At 39.4% G+C, this 18,165-nt stretch overlaps 1 protein-coding gene across 7 annotated transcripts in view; it reads right to left on the bottom strand.

The window, feature by feature from the left end:
* Nucleotides 1-18,165, bottom strand: part of LOC103296290 (phospholipid-transporting ATPase ABCA3-like) — a 451,749-nt gene that overhangs the window by 272,265 nt on the left and 161,319 nt on the right. For all 7 annotated transcript variants that reach the window (XM_054714397.1, XM_054714395.1, XM_054714398.1 and 4 more), the window contains one exon: nt 15,752-15,869. In XM_054714397.1, the coding sequence (XP_054570372.1) occupies nt 15,752-15,869 (118 nt within the window). The remainder of the gene's footprint in view (nt 1-15,751; nt 15,870-18,165) is intronic.

Raw genomic sequence — 18,165 nt, 5'->3', positions numbered from 1 at the left:
TATCTTCCCCATCATTTCACTCTCATCCTGTGTGAGTCTTGTTCTGAGGTGGGTCTCTTGTAGACAGCATATAGTTGGGTCATTTTTTGTATCCATTCAGCTACCCTATGTCTTTTTATTGGAGCATTTAATCCATTTACATTTAAGGTTATTATTGATAGGCACTTATTTATTGCCATCTTAAATCTGTATGCCTAGGTTTTGCTCTTTCTCTATTTCTTCTCACTACAGCAGTTCCTTTAGCATTTATTGCAATGCTAGTTTGGTGATGATAAAGTCATTTAGCTTCTTTTTGTTGTCTGGGAAGCTCTTTATTTCACCATCTATTTTGAATGATAGCATTTCTGAATATAGTAATTTTGCTTTCAGATCTTTGATTTTCATTACTTGAGTACTTCATGCCATTCCCTTCTGGCCTATAGAGTTCCTAACGAGACGTCAGCTGACAGCCTTAAGGGTGCTCCTTTGGAGGTAACAGTTTGCTATTCTTTTGTTGCCTTTAAGCTTCTCTCTTTGTCTAATTTTTGGCATTTTAATTATGATGTGTCTGGATGTGGGTCTGTTTTGGTACTTCTTGCTTGGGGTTCTCTGTGCCTTCTGAACATGGTGACTTTTTCCTTTCCTGGGTCAGGGAAGTTTTCTGCCATTATTTCTTCAAACATATTCTCTATATTTTGTCACTATCATTCCCTTCAGGAACACCTACTATTCTAATATTGTTACGTTTCATGTTGTCCCACAGCTCCCTTAAGCTGTCTTCCTGTTTCTTAATTATTTTTTTCTTCTTGGTTCTCTGAGTAATATTTTTCTACCCTATTTTCTAATTCACTGATCCAATCCCCAAATTTCCCTAATCTTCTGTTTAATAACATGCTATTTAGCCTCCATGTGTTTGTGAACAGATCCTTTGATTGTGTTATTAGTGTGTTGTTATTATTTATTTCTGGCTGTTCTTTTTTCACAGTTACTATATCTTTTCTCAAGCTATTGAGCATCTTTACCATCATTATTCTGAACTCTATATCAGATAAATATCTTGTCTCCATTTCATTTATCTCTTCTTCTGGAGAGTTATCTTATTCTTTCATTTGGGGGTTGTTTTTTGTCTCCCCATTTTGGCTGCCTGTTTGGGTTTGTGACTATGTATTAGGTATATTTGCTATGCCTCCCAATCTCTAGTGCAGGATAATGGCAAATGCTGTCTCTGACTAATTAGATCAGACAAAGACTCAAAGCCTCCAGAGATGTCTCTGCCTGCAGATGGATTAGATTCAGTCTTGAGTACCCCTCAGGCAATTGTCCACAGGCCACAGGTGTGGTGAGAGGTTTACCAACAAGGTGGGGAAATTGGTTCTGCCTGTTATTCTCAGTTTCTTAATGGGCCTCAGAAACTCCACACCATGGGGCAAGGTGTTTTCCAATAGGGCGGGTCACCTGTCTTCCCCAGACAAAAACTGCCTGGATAGCAAATATCTGTCTGAGAAAGATGACCTCGTCCGTGTGAGGGAATGACTCAGCACAGGAAACCAGGGTGTTTCCTTCCAAGTCCCCAACCCTGGCTTTTCCTCACACAGCTCCAGTCCACTCTGCCCTCCCTCTGCCAGAGCCCAAGGTTAGTTGCACATGAAATGTGTGTTGGCCCTTTAAGAGGGTTCCTGTATTTCCAGCCCTTTCTCCCTGGCAGACAGGAACCTGCTGCTTTTCACAGCCAGATGTTGTGTGGGCACCTTTCTCCACTAGGGGCCCAGCCTGGGGATTAGACTCCAGAGTTCTCAGTGGCAACCCCCCACAGCTGAGATATTTCTTTGAACTTTATCTGCTGTCTGTGGGAGCTCGGCCATCCCTTTCTCACCTCTGCCCTTCCTACCAGTCTCTATGTGGTCTCCACATTCCCACCTTGGTTATCAGGGTTCTCTCTAACCAGTCTTCAGTTGATTATTTAGGATGGTGTTTTGTTTGTTTTTTAATATTAGTTATACAGGCAGTCTTCGGGTTACGTTGGATTCGACATTCATCATTTTTTGGTTACATTGCCTTCTCCCATTTATTTATATATAAAAAAATTTCCATCATTTCGACATATGTACATATGTGCTTTATGTTTTTTATTATTTATTTACCACAAGGTCAGAAATTGTTAAATTTCTTTTAATTTTTTTTTACTGTTTCACTTCATTACTGTTGTGTATGTGCTCCATGTGAGTGATGTAGGTGCTTATGTAGGTGGGTTCCGACTTATGGCGAAAATTGCGTTACATCGTGCTGTAAGAACAGATCTCCGACGTAACCTGAGGACCTACTGTAATTCCAGTTTGATCCTGGGAGCGTGTCTGTGTAGCAACCATTTTTAATATTTTTGTGCTTATTTATTAGTTTTGTCTGTGAAGGGCCTGGAACTTGGAGCTATCTCCTCTGCTGTTTTGCTCAGATGGTTGCTTTTGAGCTGTATCTTGGTGTATGAATGGGATTTCAATAGGTGCGGAGTTGATCTAGGCATTCCCAATGAGAGAAAGGGCATGAGCACATGCAGATAAGGAAGTATGTAATATGTGTTCTGATATAAAGCATGGAATGTGTTCCAAGACAACTTTTATAAAGCTTATCAACTATATATTTTTTTCATGTTGTCATGAAAGTACTGATAATTAAATCATAACATTGTGATGTTAAGTAAGAAGTCATTTTTTAAAGAAGGGTTTTAACTAAGATTTAGAGGGAGTCAAATACATAAAATAGATAATATGGGTATTGTCTTCCCCCTCTTGACTTAATTTTGCCATTACTTTTGTATAAAAAAGAAACTATTTTACTTCAACTACTAGGTTTGGCCCAGCTCTAGTCCCTAGGAATTACACTAATTTAACACACAACATGAGATTCACTACCCTAATGATCCCTAGTATTCCTTATCCATTCTTCCTTTCTGGTGAATGCAATGTTTCTAAAGTATAAACCTTCATAAAATATTCTTTACAGCTTCTCATTGCTCTCAGCATAAATTCTAAATTTCATAGCATAGCTTCCCTAAAGCCTTCTGTGATTTGACCTTTTTTCATTATATAGAGTTTTACATGTCTCCTTTTCCCCCAATTGACCCTCCCCTCCCCGCAGCCATTTACACCCCAGGCAAACCCCCACTGTCCCAGTGTTTGTGTTCATTGGCTATGCTAATATGCATGTCTAAAAGTCCTTTGGTTGCTTTCTTACCCCTGCCTCCCCCATTTGTCCCTGGATCTATTATTGTTCATCAAATTATGTTGGTCATTATATTCCACATACAAGTTTGATCATATGATATTAATCTTTCTCTGACTCGCTTATTTCACTTAGCATGATGCTCTCCAGTTCCATCCATGCTGTTGCAAATGGTAAAAGTTCAATTCTTTTTTATAGTGGCACTAGAGGCCCAGTGCACGAAATTTGTGCACGGGGGGGTGGGGGTCCCTCAGCCCAGCCTGCACCCTCTTCATTCCGGGACCCCTCAGGGGATGTCCGACTGCCAGTTTAGGCCTGATCCCATAAACCGGCAGTTGGACATCCCTCTCATAATCTGGGACCACTGGCTCCTAACTGCTCACCTATCTGCTTGCCTGGTCGCCCCTAACTGCCCTCCCCTGCCAGTCTGGTCACCCCTAACTGACCTCCCTAGCTGGCATAGTCGCCCCTAACCACCTCTGCCTTGGCCCCCGTCACTGTGGCTTTTTCCAATGTCCAGAAGATGTCTGGTCTAATTAGCATATTACCCTTTTATTAGTAGAGATAAGTATTTGTCATATTATTCTCTACTTTTCTATATGTATTTAAAATACTCCAGAATATTTTAAGTGAATAAAAAATGGTCAAGTTGCAGAAAAATAAAAGTTTTGAAATACAACCTGGTAGGCTTGAAAGCAACAACATTTGCATAAAAGGGCATAAGTTGCAGTTGGCAACAAAACTTGCTGTTAGGATTGCTTGGTTAATATTCTTTTGTTAGAAAGGCATGGTTTGGGCAAAGGAGAAAAGGAAACCAGCCCTATAAAAGGGAATGTCTGATTGGGCTGTTGCCACAGCAGAGGGGGCAGGTGCGGCAAAGGTTCAGGCTGTCCCACAGGCAAGAATGTCTGTGTGTATGGGACACCAGAGGACACCTGTCACACCTGAAACACAATTTGCTAACACTCACAATTGCAGAGCTCAGGAAGAATCACTGTTTTTAAAACGATTATTTCCCTGACATATAAAATATACATATATACATGCCCTCTTCTGAGCTTCCCCTGCCCTCCACTTAATATTTGGCTATGGCCTTCTTTTCATGTCAACGAATTGGATATACAGACATAATTTTTTATGGCTACAGTGTTATCCCTGACTATTTGACATTACTGTGGTTTACTTCACTAACCTTTATTGTGGGGCAGGTTGCTTCTGGTTTCCCCTGGCATCAACAACTACAGTAAACATAATTGCTTATTTGACTGTTTACTTAGGACACATTCACAGACATGGAACTCCTGGCCCAAAGTAATTCACTTGAGTTTTGATCCATATTTCTAAATTGACTTTCTAGAAAGTGCTTCTGTTTGTTTAGTCCATTGGTTTTAAATCAGATTACACTCCCACAAATGGGTTAAGAGAAAACTGTTCAACGCACCTTGGGCAAATCGCAAACTCTTGCTGTACTTGAGTGACCCCAGGGTGCAGGACCTGGAGGATCCGGGCTGGAGGGTGAAGTCCAGGGAAGCGCAGGTGATGCAGTCGAGGGCCTTGTGTGGGTGCGGGCCTGTTAGTGTGTGTTGCTCGGGTCCACGCTTATGCACACAACCCACACGCCCTCACTCCCGCTCTGCACCCTTGGCCACCAGAAACCTCTGTGGAGCCTTCCATGAGCTCGGATGCATCCAGTCCCAGCACCAAGCAAGTCTGAGAAAGTTTTCCCAGTCTGACTCCCACCCGCTTCAAGGGGAGGCGGGATCAGGAGGATCCGGGCTGGAGGGTGAGGTCCAGGGAGGCGTGGGTGGCACGCAGAGGACCCTGTGTGGGTGCGGGTGTGTGAGTGTGTGTCGCTCGGGTCCATGCTCATGCACACACCCACACGCCCACACTCCCGCTCTGCACACTTGGCCACCAGGAACCTCGCAGAGTTCAGCCCGCTTGCCAGTCACCACCCACTTGGTCAAGCCTTCGGTAGGACCCTGGCTCTGTATATAAATAGATACCCACACAGATGCCTAGCAGCTAGCAAGTCCTTTTAACCTCTCTGTTAAGATGTATCCTGGTTTCAAAAATGTTAAAATTTGAAGAAAGGAATATGCGTACAAATGGAGGAAATACAGTACTTCGAGTACAATTGAGGACTACTGCAGAAGTGTTTGTAACAGGCAATTTTGGAAAAACAGAACAAAACTCAAATACATCCTCTGTCTCATCCTGCCACTGTCATTTGAGCAGGTAGATCGCTCCACAGTGACCAGGTCCAGTGTATCTGGGACCCCAAAATCAGTCCTCGTTCCCTGGAAAGGAAGCCGACCCAACTTTTTGAAGTTTGTGGGGGAAGGGTGCGGAGGCTTTCGGCCTGGGGCCGCAGCGGACACCCAGCTCCCTGCCATCAATCGCAGGAGGTCCGCTCGTGCACCAGGCCAAAAGCCTCTGGCGGAGGTTTTTGGCCTGGTTCCGGAGTGGACCCCAGCTCCCTGTGATCCATTGCAGGGGATCCGCTCAGGGCGCCTATGTATGCAAATTAACCGCCATCTTGGTCGGGTTTATTTGCATACTCGCTCTGATTGGCTGGTGGGCGTAGCTTGGCTGACGGGCGTGGTTTGGGTAACGAAGGTGTGGTCAATTTGCATATTACCCTTTTATTAGGTAGGATAGTATGTCATTGTGTAGATGTCCCAGAGTTTTTTAATCCACTCATCTATTGATGGGCACTCAGGATGTTTCCAAATCTTATCTATTGTAAATTGTTCTGCTATGAACATGGATGTGCATATATCCTTTCCAATCGGTGTTTCTGATTTCTTGGGATATATTCCTATAAGTGGGATTACTGGGTCAAATGGGAGTTCCACTTTTAATTTTTTGAGGAAACTCCATACTGTCTTCCACAGTGGCTGCACCAGTCTGCATTCCCACCAGCAGTGCATGAGGGCTCCTTTTTCTTCACAGCACCACAAGCATTTGTCATTTGTTGATGATTGCCACTCTGACAGGTGTGAGATGGTACCTCATTGTTGTTTTGAGTTGCATTTCTCAGATGATTAGTGACTTTGAGCATGTTTTCATATGTCTCTTGGCCTTCTGTATGTCCACTTCGAAAAGTGTCTATTTAGGACCTTTGCCCATTTTTTAAAATTTATTGGATTGTTTATCTTCCTTTAGTTAAGTTATAGGAGTTCTCTGTAAATTTTGAGTATTAAAACCTTATCTGAGATAGCACTGGGAAATATGTTCTCCCATGCAGTAGGCTTTCTTGTTGTTTTGTTTATGGTTTCTTTTGCTGTGCAGAAGCTTTTTATTTTGATACTAGAGGCCCTTTGCACGAAGAATCGTGCAATAAACCTTCCTTCACTGGCTACTGGCACCAGTTTTCCTTCCGCCTTCTTTCAGGATGGGGGCTTGGACCCCAGCGTGGCGGTGGCAGCATGGGGCGGGAGCTGCTGGGCCCCACACCGCCATCGCGATTGGAGCACTGCCACTGCCCAGGTCCCTCAGTGATAGGAGGGACCCAGGCGCCACCACCGCTCCAACCCAGGAACACTGAGGGGCTGGACTGGAAGCCGCCGCCGCTCCCACCACACCTCCCGCCAGCTCCATTGGTCCCCCCTCGGCCCCATTCGTTCCCCCCTCAGCGGTGGCCAATCTGGCCGGTGAAAGGCCACCCTGAGTCCTACCCCCCAGCCTTCCGCTGGCCCAATCATGGGCGTAGCAGAGTGATGGTTATTTGCATATTACCCTTTTATTAGGTAGGATAATCCCATCTATTTATTTTCTCCTTAGTTTCCATTGCCCTAGGAGTATCTTTAAAGATATTGCTATGACATATGTCTGCTATTTTGCGGCCTATAGAGTCTTGTAGGATTTTTTATGGTTTCCCATCTTACATTTAAGTCCTTTAGCCATTTTGAGTTTGTTTTTGTGTATGGTGTAAGTTGGTGATCTAGTTTCATTTTTTTTTACATGCATCTGACCAAATTTCCAAGCACCATTTATTGAAGAGACTGTCTTGACTCCACTGTATGCTCTTGCCTCCTTTGTCAAATATTAATTGAGCATAATGGCTTGGGTCAATTTCTGGGTTGTCTGTTCAGTTCCATTGGTCTATATGTCTGTTCTTGCACCAGTACCAGGCAGTTTTGAGAAACATGGATTTGTAATATAGCATGATATCTGGTACTGTGATCCCTCCAACTTTGTTCTTTCTCAGGATTGCTGCAGCTATTCGGGTCTTTTTTATTCCAGATGAATTTTTGGAGAGTTATTTCTAGGTCTGTGAAATATGCCGTTGGTATTTTAATGGGGAGTGTATTGAATCTGTAGATTGCTTTGGGTAGTATGGACATTTTAATGATATTGATTCTACCAATCCATGTCATGGTATATTCTTTCATTTGTTTATGTCTTCCTCTATCTCTTTTTTTCATTGTCCTGGTAGTTTTCCAAGTACAGGTCTTTTACATCCTTGGTTAAGTTTATTCCTAGGTATCTTAATTTTTTTGGTGCAATGGTAAATATGGTTTTTTTTTTAGTTTCTCTTTCTGTGAGTTCATTATCCTTCCTAATAAAGAGGGAATATGCTAATTGACACTCACGCCATCACAAAGATGGTGACACCCACAGCCAATATTGTACCATCCTTGCATCCTGGAATAAATCCCACTTGGTCATGGTGTATGATCTTTCCAATGTATTGATGAATCTGATTTGCTAGAATTTTGTTGAGGATTTTAGCATCTATGTTCATCAAGGATATTGGCAAGTGGTTCTCTTTTTTGTGGTGTCTTTATCTGGTTTTGAGATTAGGGTAATGCTGGCTTCATAGAAAGAGCTTGGAAGTGTACCTTCCTCTTGAATGTTTGGGTATAGTCTGAGGGAGATAGGTTTTAGTTTTTCTTTGAATGCTTGGTAGAACTCTCCTGTAAAGGCATTGGGACTGGGCTTGTGTTTGCTGGAAGAGTTTTTCATCACTGCTTCAATTTCTTCAATTCTTCCTGACTGAGTTTTGGAAGGTTGTATTTTTCTAAGAATATGTCCATTTCGTCTAGGTTGTCCATTTTGTTGGAATAGAGTTGTTCATAGTATTTTTTCATAATTGTTTGTATTTCTGTGGGATCGGTTGTTATTTCACCTCTTTCATTTCTGATTTTATTTGGGTCCTCTCTCTTTGCTTGTTGGTGAGCCTTGATAGAGGTTCATCAGTTTTGTTTATCCTTTCAAAGAACCAGCTTTTGGTTTTGTTGATCTTTTGTATTTTTTTTGTCTCTATGTTGTTTATCTCCACTCTGATCTTTATTATTTCCTTCTTTCTGCTCACTCTGAGCTTTTCTTATTGCTCTCTTTCTAACTCTTTGAGTTGTAGAGTTAGATAATTTATTAACATTTTTTTCTTGTTTTTTTTTTTTTTTTGTTCTTGTTGTTGTTGTTTTTTAGGTATGCCTATGGACCTATAAACTTACCTCTCAAGACTGCTTTCTTAGTGTCCCATAAATTTTGGATTGTTGTGTTTCCATTGTCATTTGTTGCTATCATGCTTTTTAAAAATATATATTTTATTGATTTCTTACAGAGAGGAAGGGAGAGGTATAGAGAGTTAGAAACATGGATGAGAGAGAAACTTTGATCAGCCACCTCCTGCACACCCCCTACTGGGGATATGCATGCAACCAAGCTACATACCTTTGACCGGAATCAAACCTGGGAACCTTCAGTCTGCAGGCCAAACCAGTTAGGCTGCCATGATGCTTTTTATTTCTTCTTTGATCTCTTTGGTAACCCAGTCATTGTTTAGTATCATGCTATTTAGCCTCTAGGTGTTTGATTTTTTTATTGTTTTTTATTGTAGATTTCTAATTTTATGCCATTGAAATCAGAGATGATGCTTGATATGATTTCTATCTTCTTGAATTTGAAGAGACTTAGCCTGTGTCCCAATATGTGGTGTATCTTTGAAAATGACCCATGTGCACTTGAAAAGAATGTATATTCTGTGGCTTTGGGTGAAATGTTCCGAAGATATCAATTAATTCAATCTGATCTAGTGAGTCATATAGGACTAATGTTTTTTTGCTGATTTTTTGTTTAGAGGTTTTGTCCAATGGTGTTAGTGGGGTATTAAAGTCCCCTAGTATGACTGTATTGCTGTCAGTCTGTCCCTTGATATCCCCCAGAAGTTTTTTTTTAAATGTATTTTGATGCTCCTGTATTGGATGAATATATGTTTACCAGAGTTATATCTTTTTGTTGGATTGCTCTCATTTGTATTATGAAGTGGCCTTCCTTATCTCTTGTTATGGCCTTCACTTTGAAGTTCAATATGTCAGATATAAGTATTGCTACCCCAACTATTTTTTCATTTCATTTCGCCTGAAAAACCTTTCCATCCCTTCACCATCAGTCTGTGTGAGTCCTTTGTTCTGAGGTGGGTCTCCTATAGACAGTAGATATATGGGTCATGTTTTACTATCCACTAAGCTACCCTATGTCTTTTGATTGGGGCATTTAATCCATTTACATTTAAAGTTATTATTGATAGGTACTTGTTTGTCACCATTTTTATTCTTCATGCTTGTGTTCCTTCTTCCCTTCCTATTTCTTTTTACAGCAGACCTTTCAGCATTTCTTGTATTGCTGGTTTGGTGGTAACAAACTCCCTTAGTCCTTTTTTGTCTGTGAAGCTCCTGATTTCATCCTCACCTTTGATTGACAGCATTGCTGGGTACAGTATTCTTGGATTCAGACCCTTGCTTTCCATGACTTTGTATATTTCATTCCATTCCCTTCTGGCCAGATGTGTTTCTTTTGAGAAATCTTTTGATAGTCTGATGGGAGATCCCTTGTAGATAACTTTCTGTCTCTCTCTGGCAGCCTTTATGATGCTTACTTTGTCATTGGTGTTTGCCAGTTTAATTATAATGTGTCTTGGTGTAGGTCTTTTTGGGGTTCATCTTGTTTGGGACTCTGTGAGCTTCTTAGACTTATATGAGTTGTTTTTTTTGTTGTTGTTTTTTTTTTTGCCAATATCTGGGAAGTTTTCTGTCCTTATTTCTTCAAACAGGTTTTCTATTTCTTGCTCAGTTTCCTCTCCTTCTGATACCCTTATTATGCAAATGTTGTTTTGTTTCATATTGTCCCAAAGTTCCCTTAGGTTCTCCTCCTTTTTTTTAAGGTTGTTTTTTTTCTAGTTGCTGCTCTGCCTGGGTGTATTTTCCTACCTTGTCCTGTAGCTCACTGATGTGGTCTTTCACTTCCACTAGTCTAATGTTGATGCTTTCTATTGTGTTCTTTATTGCAGTGATGTCATTCTTAATTTCTGCCTGGTTCTTCTTCATTTCCTCTTGGTCCTTACACATATTGTTGAATTTGTCTTCCATCTTTTTTAGTGTCCTTATAATCATTGCTCTGAATTCTTTCTCTGACAAATTGCTTGCCTCTATTTCATTTACTTCCTTTTCTGGTGATTCCTTTCATGTGTGGGCTGTTTCTTTTTCTCCTTATGATCGCTCCTCTCAGGGTATCTGGTTATGTAGCTCTCTCTGTCCTCCATTGACTTAAAGGCACAAAATACAATACGACAAGACAAAATGCACAGGGCACCAAATACAAATGTATTTACGATACCCATAACCCCAAATAAAGGTGACCACCAGAGAAGAGAATTAGGGGAGAGAAAAGGGTGCAAGAATGATATTAGGAAAAAGAAAAATGTGAGAGCGAAAAACAAGATAAGAAAAAAGAAGGGGAAAAAATATATATGGGGATAAAACTCCAAAAAACAACAACTAATCAAATAAATGCAAAGAACAAATACCCAGAGATGAATGCAAACAACTAATCCAAAGAATGGAAACAACAAACACCCAAACAAGAAACACCCAGATGAATCTGAGGAGTTAGAGCTTATTTCCAGAAGATAGGATCAAGGAATTGAATGAATGGAAAAATAGCCACTATTCAGTATTGAGGAAGCAGAAAGAGAATGAGTGTATAAGAAGAAAAATGAAAAACAAAATATATATATATATATATATATATATATATATATATACACATATATATGTATATATGTATATATACTATATAAAAGAATACTTACACAAACACACACACATACACACACACACACATATATATATATATATATGTATATATACACATTTTCCCCTTTCTTTAATTATCTATGTATTTGTCTATTATTGGAAAATGAGAATAGAGAGTAGATAGGCCTGAGCTGGTGATTGGAATGAATTAAGCTATTAGTAGAAGAAGAGGACAACTGAGGAGAGGAAAAACAGAAGCAAAAATAGGAAAAAACCCACACTAACAAGCAATCAATGAAACAACAAGACAGAAAGAAAGAAAAAAGAAAGGAAGAAAAAAATTTTGGATAGTGAAAAAAAGGAAGAGAGAAGTCTGCATGGACTTGGAACAGAGGAAAGCAAATTAGATATATGAGTAAGATCAATTTTTAACAGTGGGTAAAAAGAAAGGATAAAGGAAAACAAAAGCAGGAACAGGGTAAGAGAAACAGGACAAAAAAGGGGAAAAGTGAAGAAGAGAGTGTTGGCATAAAGGAAAAATTAAGATAGAGTAAATAATGGTAAAATAAAAATAAAAATAGAATGTAGAACACTAATCTAAAAAGAAAATAAACTAAATTAAAATAAAACTTTAAATAAGGTAAAATAATAGTAGTAATTATAATCTATATAAATAAAAATGTAAATGTTCATTTGTTCAAAATCTTAAATCTCTGAAAGTTCTTCACCGATTGCTTTGAAATTTTGATACAACGTTGCATTCGAATACACGTGTTTTTATATACCTTATACCTACTATTATATAGATGTCACATCTGTGACAGGTAAAAACATGCTTTTTTTGAAAATCAGCGCCATCTGTTGGACGTAAAAGCAACACACGCTATACTAAATATTTTACGATTCCATTTCAATGTTTCCGATTTACGATCCATTTACGATTTCCAAATTTCCAAATTTATGATTCCATTTCAATGTTGATAATGATTGAAGATTTGTGCTTAGAAATCGCGAATAAAGTTCTCAATCAATTGGGAATGCCATCACCGAATCGATTTGCTGCTGCTTCATTCGATGTAGAATTGCGTCATGAACAAAATTACAACATGGGTGATCTTTTGTCGAATGTGCAATCAAATATTCCTAAACTAATGCTTGAGCAAAAAGGCATTTACGATCAAATAATGCAAACTGTCAATAACGTGCTTAGAGAAATCTTCTTAGATGCACCAGGAGGAACTGGTAAAACCTTCCTAATTAGATTGACTCTGGCAGCAATTCAATCTCCAAATGACATAGCCTTAGCTCTTGTGTCGTCCGGAATAGTTGCGACATTGCTACCAGGTGGAAGCACTGCTCATTCCGCTTTGAAATTGCCATTGAACATGCAATTCATTGAAACTCCCATGTGCAACATTTCCAAAGCATCTGGCATGGCAAAAGTATTACAGAAATGCAAATTTATTGTTTGGAACGAATGCACAATGGTGCACAAAAAATCGCTCAAGGTTCTTGATAGATCATTGCAAGATTTGTGTAGAAACATCAGACCATTTGGGAATGCATTAATATTGCTTGCAGGAGATTTCAGGCAAACATTACCTGTAATTCCTCGATCGACACCAGAGGACGAAATAAATGCTTGCCTGAAATACTCTACTTTGTGGCGACACGTAAAGACGTTAAAATTAAGTACAAATATGCTTGTCCAGCTGCAAAATGATCAATCAGCTGAGATATTCTCACATCAATTGCTGGAAATTGGGAACGGAAAGGTGCTGGTTGATCTGACCTCAGTTCGAATTTCATTGCCTCATAACTTCTGCAATTTAGTGATGTCAAAAGAAGAATTGGTTGAAAAAGTATTTCCCAATATTCAAACCAATTATAAGAATCATGATTGCCTGAGTGAACGAGCTATTCTTGCGGCCAAGAACAAAGACGTTTACGAGCTTAACAATATTATTCAGTCTAACATTCAAAGCGAGGCAGTCACATACAAGTCTGTCGACACTGTTGTGGAAGCAGATGAAGCAGTTAATTATCCAACAGAATTTTTGAATTCACTCGATCTGCCAGGGATGCCACCACACATACTGCAATTGAAAATTGGCGTGCCAATTATCATGTTGTGAAATATCAACCAGCCAACACTTTGCAATGGCACACGGCTTGCAGTAAAAAAATTAATGAGCAATGTCGTAGAAGCAACAATCTTGACAGAACCTTTCAAAGGTGAAGATGTCCTCATTCCTTGCATTCCTATGATTCCAACGGATATGCCATTTCAGTTTAAGAGATTGCAATTCCTCATTCGATTAGCATTTGCAATCACCATCAACAAAGCTCAGGGCCAATCTTTAGAATTGTGTGTTTTAGATCTAGACACGGATTGCTTTCCATGTGGACAATTATATGTTGCCTGTTCTAGAGTCAGCAAACCAGACAATCTCTGTATCTGCACAGACAATGGAACAAAAAAATTTTGTATACCCACAAGCATTGTGAAATTAAACATATTAGAAACGTGTGCCTTCTCTTTTCTTTCTTTTCCATTTAACCAGACTGAGCCACAGCAACGCATGGCCAGGTACAGCTAGTTAAAAATAAATATGTAGTAATAAAGTAAAATCAAGTGAGAAAAAAAATTAGTTTCTTAAGTAAAAGATCTAAAATAAAAAAGTGAAGTAGTGAAGGTTGTTCACTTCCTCTATTGTTCTGTTTGGCACGTTTGTTTCCTATCAGGTAATCAGCACAGTGTTGAAATTCCCTGCAATCTACCGCTCCTCTGTATCATAAGCCACAACCTTGTTTTCAAGCAGGTGGGATCTCTTCTCACTTTGTTTCTCTCTGCCTTCAGTTGTATTTACAAGACTCAATTTCTGAGACAACCCCTGGGTGGCAGTGTTTCTGTATTAATATCCGGGACTAAATGGTCCCTCTACACAGTGTTTAGACTCTTCTTTCCCTGCCACACTTAATACTGGGTTGTAGGGACAAACTGCCCCAGAGCTGGTTTCCTGCTCATTTCTCCTTATTCTGACCCTCCATTTCCACAAAAACAACTTTCCCCTGCAGTCTCAGTGAGTGTTTTTAATTGGAAGATCCTATGTACTGGACTTAGCAAGCAAAAGGGAACCGCGTCAACTCGCGTCTTTTTCCCTTGGCACTGTGCAGCCGGTATAGAACCTCAGGCTTCCTTTCTGGGCACAGATTCTCACGGATGTGGGCTTATATCTAGAGTCTGCCTCTGCCAGCAGTCCTGTGGACCCCCTTCCACTTTTGAGGGCTACACTGACCCCAAGGACCATGGGTTTAGTGGAGCACAGTCTCCCTCTGGGACTCTAGATCCCACTGCACATTTCTCCCTCCAGCTTGGATCCCAGATCTCACCTCTCTCTAGGAGATTGATCTCTGACATTTCTGTCTACAGATTGCCTCACCAGCTGTGTTTAATTCACCAATTCCAGGTGGATATTATTCAATTCAGATGTTCCTTCTATCTGCTCTGTGAGAAGGCGCAGGGCCTGTCTGTGTATTTGTCACCGCTTTGTCTCCCTGTGGACAAACTTTTTAGGTGCCCGCAGTTGGGGAGGCTAGAGTCTCAGTGTGTGTGGGTTCACAGCTGAGGCAGCTGGTCCCTGGGCATTGTGGTTGTAGGGTCCCGGGAGGTATCTGAGGTCTCCCTGATTGAGGTAAGGCTGGGCTTCCGATCACAGCCATTTTCCCCTTCAAGATGATGCAGTCTTTGCGGCAGAGCCAGCTGCTCTGGGGGAGAGATTTCAGCAGCAGTAGTGGAGGCTGCCAGGCCAGGGGAGCCTGATCTGCCAGTCCCCAACAGTCATGTGGAATGTAGCTGTCCCTCAATCACAAATACAGACACTCCCTGCACGTCCACACACTCTCCTTTCGCTCTCTCACTCAAACACTATCTTGCAGCCTACTGTCCCGTCGACCACCATCTTCCATACATGTTTGGAACTTTTGATTATTCATCCAACTTCACCTTTTGTCATTAAATTTCTTTCTTATCTTATATAGCTGTATAAATTACCTCTGCTTTTGAGCCTCCTGGTCTTTGCTTATACCTATAATATTCTTCTTTCTTTTCCTTCATAGCCCTTTATAGGTTGTATTTGTCTCAGACTGATGTCACTTCCCTATTCCTCATCACCATTATATGTGAATGGTATCCTACATATAATATCTATCATCTTACTTATGGTGTTAGTTTCAAGTTTTTTTGTCTGTATTTCCATCAGAGTATAAAATTGAGTGTAACAGCTTTGTAATCATCCTGTATTGTAAATTCCTAAAAAATAATTACATATAAAATTTTACCATTGAATAAATGAATGAAATGTTTTACATCAAATGAAGCATCTTGACTGTAAATAATTGAAACTGTACTAACACTAAGGCTGAAATGACATACTCAACATCACAAGTTATTGATTGATCTACAGTCTTATAAGAAGCCTTGTCTTCTGCTCTGGACAGAATTGAATACATACCTGTGAGAATAGACAAGGTGGTAGTTTTTCCTGCCTTATTTTCTCCAAGAAGAATAGTGATCTGCCCCTTATATAAGTTCAAAGACATGTTGTTTACTGCTACTTTGGCACCAAATTCCTATGAAATAAAAGAAAAATAACTTGATACCTGTCACTATCACTTGTGAAAGGCAAATGCTCATATCCTCTATTCTTAGAACAATCAACATTATATAATCAGATATAATGATATTTTGAACAAGAAACAATATTTTCAGGTGCACTGAGTTTGTATATTAGTCAAAGTAAGTATAAAGGCACAGGGATATGTATATCCATCTATATTTGCTAATAAAAATGAAGACCTCTTTATATTCTATCTATGAAGAGTGTAATATAGTATTTATGGGCTTATTCAACTGTAGCAAGACTATAAAATATTTATCCAGTCCTTCATAGAACAGGTTTGAAAACTCAACTAACATCTCTCTTGGACTCCTAATATTTTAGTCTGAATTTAGAAATCCTGTGGTTCCTAAGAGCTCACTTAGGTTAATCTAAATTCTGTCTGTTGGTGCCTCTAATTGGCAAATCCTAACTAATAAAAAAACAGAGAAGGCAATTTTGGGGAATGCAGTTCATGGGTTCTCTTTTGCAATGTAGGAGACACCTTAGAAAGAGGTGCTAGTGTTGGCAAATTGACACCACTAGGAGAGTGTGTCTACAAACTCTGGGCTTCTTGACAGTAGCACTCTGGACACTTTGTATTAAAGAATTATTTGTTTTGGAGTGCTCACCTCTAACCTATACGATGTTTAGGAGCTTCTCTGGTCTCTACACTGAAAATGACAGTAGCACTTCTCTCCTCATCTGTCTTTTCCTTGGTTATGGTAACCAAACTATCTCCAGGTATTATTATAGACATTTTATGGATGGACATAATTATCCCTAGTTTAAAATGACTGTCCTAGGGAAACTAATTTTCTCTTATGAATTCATTTACCTTATATGTGTTAATAATACTGTAATCTCTTTCATTCAGAATCTTTCCAAAGCTATAGCTCTATATCTCCAAATGTCTACCAGAAACATAAGTTTAACTATTTATAAATATTTCAAATTCAGTATGTCTAAAACTCTGCTCATTATCATGTCCTCAACTGTACTCTTTGGGTCAGTGAATGACCCCCAAATTCACTAAGATGTTCAAACCAGAAACCTGAATATAACCCCATACTTCATTGCTATTAACCACTGTAGGCAATAAATCATCAATTCTGATTAATTAAAAAACTACTGAATGTCTATACCAGGCATTGTTCTATGTGTTAGAATTACATTTAAAAATAAGTGATACTTAGTTCCACCTTTAATAAAGCTTTGGTAAAGGAAGACAGAAAAAAGCAAAGGTACATAAAATAATTATGAATTATGATAAACATAATGAATAAAACAAAGGGCTTGAAAAATGCATGGTGTGATGGTATTGTGTGTGGAACAAATATTTATTTATAATAGATATCAGGAAACAAAGGTACTGATTCCTGAGAATTGAACAGAAAATGCTCCAGCGTAGTTTCAAAGCCAACACAGAACTGAATAATTCAGGCAGAGTCCATCAGTTTACCTGAGTTGGAGATAGAAACCCGAGAGTCTGGTGAGAAAAGAATATTGAAGAAAAGACATATGCATGCCAAGACAAAGTTGGAGATCAAAAGTGGGGCCCCAAGAATATTCTCGTAAGAAATGATCAACATACGCATGTGAGGAAACTGCCTGAGAAAGAAGAAAACCGTGTAGGGTTCAGAGGGAACAGTCCTTGACACTCATCTAGGACCAGGGAGGTTGCTTGTTCCCACCGCCAGATTAGAACATTTTAAGATCTACAGGGAAGTGAGTAGATTACACAGAAGGATCTTGCCTTAATAGTGGGAAGCAAATAACTTTGGACTAAGCAAAACAGACATAAAATATTCAAAACATTTTGAAGTAATTTAATTCTTCCAAAACCAAACTTAAGGTATATTTCAAAGAATACAGAAATGCCCAAGACTCCAAAATGTAAAGAAGCAGAAAAAGATGACCCATAATGGCAAAACCAATCAATAAATCAATCAATTGAAATAAAACTAGAACTGACACAAAAGTTAAAGTGAGCAGACAAATTCAAATGATTATTATAAATGCATGTCATCTGTTGAAAAAGTTAAGATATTGTCAGTATTTAAAACACAATAGAGTAATAAGGCCATATATGACAAACCTACAGCCAACATCATACTCAGTGAGCCAAAACTAAAACCATTTTCCCTGAGATCAGGAACAAGATGGGGATGTTCGTTTTCATCACTCTTAGTCAACATAATACTGAAAGTATCAGATAAGAAGAAGAAATAAAAGGCATCCAAACTGGAAAGGAAGAAGTCAAACTCTCA

This window comes from Eptesicus fuscus, chromosome 4, assembly GCF_027574615.1.
Source record: "Eptesicus fuscus isolate TK198812 chromosome 4, DD_ASM_mEF_20220401, whole genome shotgun sequence".
In the NCBI taxonomy this organism is placed as follows: domain Eukaryota; kingdom Metazoa; phylum Chordata; class Mammalia; order Chiroptera; family Vespertilionidae; genus Eptesicus; species Eptesicus fuscus.
Note: the sequence above shows the minus strand (reverse complement) of the source record. Positions and strands in the feature narration are given on the sequence as shown.